The following is a 4917-nucleotide window of genomic DNA, read 5'->3' as shown; positions in this document are numbered from 1 at the left end:
TAAGACTAGGACTTGTGACTCAAGTTAGTTACTTTTACTTGACTTTCCTCTATAATTAGGGGTTAACTAAGTGAAGCAACACTCCTTTGTTATCACAATTGAAGGAAGCTATAGTGATGGAACTTCCAATGTTCAACCTTGGCCAAGGCTTTTAATATTGATTGATTGTTGTTTTCTTTTATTAGCACTTTTATGCCACAATTCTTCAAGCCCCAAAAGACCACTTAACCAATAGCATGCATCCTTGTAGCATTCCTAGGGAAGAACAGCTCGGGACTAATACTCTCGGTTATAGATTGTAGAATTGTTTGATGATGAATTTTGCGTCAGTTTAGACTATACTACGATTGATTACTTGATAATTTCTACACCGGCAAAAATTCGTTTATCATCTGCATAGCCCACAGCGTTTCGGCTTACTGGTATCAACCTCGTCCATCGTGTTATGGATTCTGGTAGATCTTGGCTGACCTTCTCTTGTACGTCTCATGTTCGGATCAGGTATGACCGTCAGACCATCATAAGGTGGCCAGAGACCCTCCGGAATAGAAGGCAGAAACCACATCTGGTATACACTAAATACCTCCCTCCCTCATGGTATAAACTTCATGCACGTAGGTAGCCCAATCTAACCAGGATTGGGCACAGCATGCAATCGCATGGCAACACGGGTAATGAAGAGCCTGAAAGTACCCGCAGTCACAAGTGCGATCCCTGAAGAAAACCCGATACGTACCAAGTGAAAAGTTACCGGTAGGAGTCGTCTCAACCACAGTGTACTCAGACTGATGCCTGTCAAACAGAGTAATGGTGAAGCATATAGAGTCTCTCAAGTTCCGGTCTATGGCCTTCACCAGTGTCTGGCAAAATGATTGCCCAGATCCCAACTGTGCCTCTGCGGTCTGTCCTCTAACGACAAAAAGCTCTGCTAGCCTCCCATATGTCGACTTCACCAGTGCAGTAACCGGCAGATTCTGTGTCCCTTTCAATACAGAATTTACACACTCAGATATATTCATGGTCATGTGGCCAAACCGTCTTCCTCCATCCTGGTGTTGGGTCCACTTATCGTACTCTAGTCAGTTGGCCCATTCACACATGGCCGAATTCTCAGTCCGCATGATATCAAACCAATAGTCAAACTCTGCCTCAGTCTTAGCGTACGCTTCATTCACTAATAGCCTTCTCGCATCCTGACCCTTGAAACTTAGGGCAAAGTTAACGGTAACATGTCGAATGCAATATGCTCGATACGCGTGAGGCAGTCGCCACGAACTATCAGTTGCCTCTAATGCAGCCTTAATGCCATTATGCCTATCAAAAATCACCAGAATGCCTTCTTGTGGAGTCACATGTTGACACAAGTGGGATAAGAAAAAAGCCCAAGACTCCGCATTCTCCCCCTCCACGAGAGCAAAGGCTACGGGCAAGATGTTCGAGTTTCCATCTTGCGTGATTGCCAGAAGCAAAGTCCCACCATACTTCCCATATAGATGAGTCACGTCGATGCTCACTAGTGGCTTGCAATGCTTAAATACTTCAATGCATGGAGGGAATGTCCAGAAAAGATGATGAAAATACCTCGTGGACTCATCAACCTGATCACCAATACGCACTGGAGAAGTCTTCAACACTACCATGGTTCCCTCCAGCGTGGCTTGTACCCCTAGCATCCAACGTGGCAACTCAGCATAGGACTCCTCCCAATCCCCATATATATGCGCAACAGCCTTCTGTTTTGCCATCCACACCTTCCTATAACTTGGCCTATATCCATATGTTGCCTCCGTAGCTTCTTGCAGCACCTTTATCATAATCGCTGCATCAGCCCTCACCAATGGAAATATCCTGGCACAAATGACATGGTGATCGAGTTGTCGATGGTCGCTAGAAATCAACGTCGCCAAGCAAGTGTGAGGTCTGTTGTACCTTCTAACCTCCCAAGTCCCCTTACGCTATCGAAGTGTGATGCGAATCAACCACGTGCAGCCATTCCCAAACTCCTTGCATCTCCCATGAAACTTTAGATGATCTGACTCCATCACCCGATACTGAACTCCACGACAGATGCTATAATCCTTAACACTCAACACAGCTTCCTCCTTAGTCTGGAAAGATTGGCTAACCTGAAAGTCTCCAGAAGGATTTCCCTCATGTAACCCCTGCCTCCCAGAGGTGGGATCCATGTCCAAGTGCTGGCCGATTGCTTCCACGTTCAACGTGGAGAAATGTGGCGGTTGTTGGCCTGTACAAGAACTCGATGGCCCCGGACGTGCTGGTGGCGTCCTCGGAGTATCCTCCTTACTGTCTCCCAATATGTGATCTGGCTCATCATCCAGATCATTCTCTTGCATCAAATTCTCAATATGATCCGGCTCACTCTCACCAAACAGTCCAGGAATCAAACCAGGTGACCTAGCTGCCGCTAGTGGAATAGATGGAGGTTCAGCCAACAGACCACCAGCTGCAACGACAGGCATCGAAGTTGACGTACCGCCTACCGTCATCGACTGAGGATTTGGCGCCGATGCACCAGAACTATCAAAACCATCTTCCAACTTGGCAAAAAGCTCGTGTATTCTCACCTTCAAAAAACTGCACCGACAATGAAACAAAACCGGCATGTCTTCGTCTGACCCTATCACAAATGTTTCATACTGCACCCCAGCTGAAACAACCGCAATAAGAATCTTGTAAAACAGCTTCTTCACCCACTTGGACCCACACAGCCCTACCTTTTGCAAAATGCTCATCTTTAGTTCTGACAGAGTCATCATGGAACGCACAAAAACACTGACCGGTTCTTTGTCAGTGAACTTAACTCCATGCCTTTTGCTTTTTTTTTTTATTTTTTCAGAGCAGTGGACTAGGACAAAAAAACTCTCCTCACTCATTTTTGAACTAGTGAAAATGACTCTCTACATCACAATAGTTCTCCTGGGTGAGTATTTATAGGCGGAAGTAAAATACCCCCTATGGCTCGCAAACGTGGTCCTGGTAAAAAAGCCCAACGGAAAATGGAGGATGTGCGTCGATTACACAGACCTCAACAAAGCTTGCCCCAAAGACCCATATCCACTACCAAACATCGATGCATTAGTAGACGCAGCCTCAGGTTATAGATATCTCTCCTTCATGGACGCATACTCAGGATACAACCAAATCCCAATGTACAGACCCGACCAAGAAAATACCTCGTTCATAACCCCAAGGGCAAACTACTGCTACGTAGTAATGCCCTTCGGGCTAAAGAACGCAGGAGCAACCTACCAGAGGCTAATGAACAAAGTGTTCTCAGAGCACATCGGACTACAGCTGGAGGTGTACGTCGACGACATGCTGGTAAAGACACAGGAAGACAGAAACTTGCTGACCGACCTCACCAGTGTTTTCGGCACCCTCAGAAAACACAACATGAGACTTAACCCGACAAAGTGCACCTTCGCCGCAGAAGCCGGAAAGTTCTTAGGCTTCATGCTGACTCAAAGGGGCATCGAAGCAAACCCGGACAAATGCCAAGCAATACTCAACATGAAAAGCCCGACGTGTGTCAAGGAAGTACAACAACTAAATGGAAGGCTGGCCGCCCTATCAAGATTCTTGGCAGGATCGGCGATAAAATCACTACCTCTCTACTCACTCTTAAAGAAAGGGAAACCCTTCTCATGGACCCCGGAGTGCGAAAAAGCCTTTCAAGAATTCAAGGAATTCCTTGGGCAGCCACCAATCCTAACCCGACCTTTAAAAGGAGAAGAGCTCGTACTATACCTCTCGGTTGGACATCGAGCAGTCGCTTCAGCATTAATACGAGAAAATGACCAAGGACAACACCCCATATACTTTGTAAGCAAGGCACTACAAGGGGCCGAATTAAACTATCAGAAGATAGAAAAGTTCGCTTATGCCCTAGTGTTCACAGCCCGGAGGCTCCGTCCCTACTTTCAAGCCCACACCATCAAAGTCCGGACAAACCAACCAATGAGACACATCCTCCAAAAAACAGACCTGGCAGGACGAATACTGCAATGGGCGGAGGAGCTGTCCGAGTTCGACCTCCACTATGAAACCCGGACTGCCATAAAATCCCAGTATCTAGCCGACTTCGTCGCAGAATACACTGAGACCCCTGGAACCCCACTCTCATGGAACCTGTATGTCGACGGGTCCTCAAACAAAACAGGAAGCGGGGTTATACTCGAAAGCGACCAAGGAACGCGGATAGAACTATCCCTAAAATTCGAGTTCCAGGCTTCGAACAACCAAGCCGAATACGAGGCCCTACTAGCAGGTCTAAAGCTAGCCGGAGAGGTCGGAGCCCAAAAATCACGATCTTCAGCGACTTTCAGGTCGTCACATCACAAGTAAATGGAAGCTACCAGGCCAAAGACCCCACTATGAAAAAATACCTGGACCAAACACAGGCACAACTACGCCACTTTTCAGAAATACAGATTCAGCACATACCTCGGGAACAAAACGCCCGGGCAGATGCCCTCTCAAAGCTTGCCAGCACCAAGCCCGGAGGCAACAACAGAAGTCTCCTCCAGGAAACCTTACAATTTCCCTCCGTGCTAAGAGAGGAAGAAGCGCTAAACATATCCAACCAACAGCAAGGATGGATGACCCCCATACTCAACTACCTGAAGTCGGGAACTCTCCCCGCCGAAAAGAAGGAAGCTAGAAGACTCACGAAAGACGCCCAGAATTATACACTAATTCACGACATATTATACAGAAGAGGATTCTCAAACCCCCTCCTTAGGTGAGTCCCGACCTCAGAAACAAAGAGCGTCCTCGAAGAAGTCCACGGAGGCATGTGTGGGAACCACCTCGGAGCTCGAGCATTATCCAAGAAAGTAGTCTGAGCCGGATTCTACTGGCCGACCTTGCAAAGAGATGCAACGGAATTTGTGAAAG

The 4917-nt window shown here is 47.2% G+C and overlaps 2 protein-coding genes across 2 annotated transcripts; both read right to left on the bottom strand.

Annotated features, from left to right (window-relative positions):
• Positions 1-1079: 1079 nt before the first annotated feature.
• LOC107461912 (uncharacterized) lies at positions 1080-1814 on the bottom strand. The gene has a single exon (XM_016080471.1). It carries the CDS (start codon positions 1812-1814, stop codon positions 1080-1082), a length of 735 nt encoding a protein of 244 aa, XP_015935957.1.
• A 141-nt stretch (positions 1815-1955) lies between these two features.
• On the bottom strand, positions 1956-2774 carry LOC107461913 (uncharacterized). Its single transcript, XM_016080472.1, has one exon. The coding sequence runs from the start codon at positions 2772-2774 to the stop codon at positions 1956-1958; it is 819 nt and encodes a 272-aa protein (XP_015935958.1).
• Between the last annotated feature and the right edge of the window lie 2143 nt (positions 2775-4917).

This window comes from Arachis duranensis, chromosome 8, assembly GCF_000817695.3.
Source record: "Arachis duranensis cultivar V14167 chromosome 8, aradu.V14167.gnm2.J7QH, whole genome shotgun sequence".
In the NCBI taxonomy this organism is placed as follows: domain Eukaryota; kingdom Viridiplantae; phylum Streptophyta; class Magnoliopsida; order Fabales; family Fabaceae; genus Arachis; species Arachis duranensis.
This window is presented reverse-complemented; position numbering and strand designations above follow the sequence as displayed.

Bases quoted from the DNA above. Each gene is read 5' to 3' on its own strand.
- LOC107461913 (XM_016080472.1), bottom strand. From the start codon at position 2,774: ATGACTCTGTCAGAACTAAAGATGAGCATTTTGCAAAAGGTAGGGCTG.
- LOC107461912 (XM_016080471.1), bottom strand. From the start codon at position 1,814: ATGATAAAGGTGCTGCAAGAAGCTACGGAGGCAACATATGGATATAGG.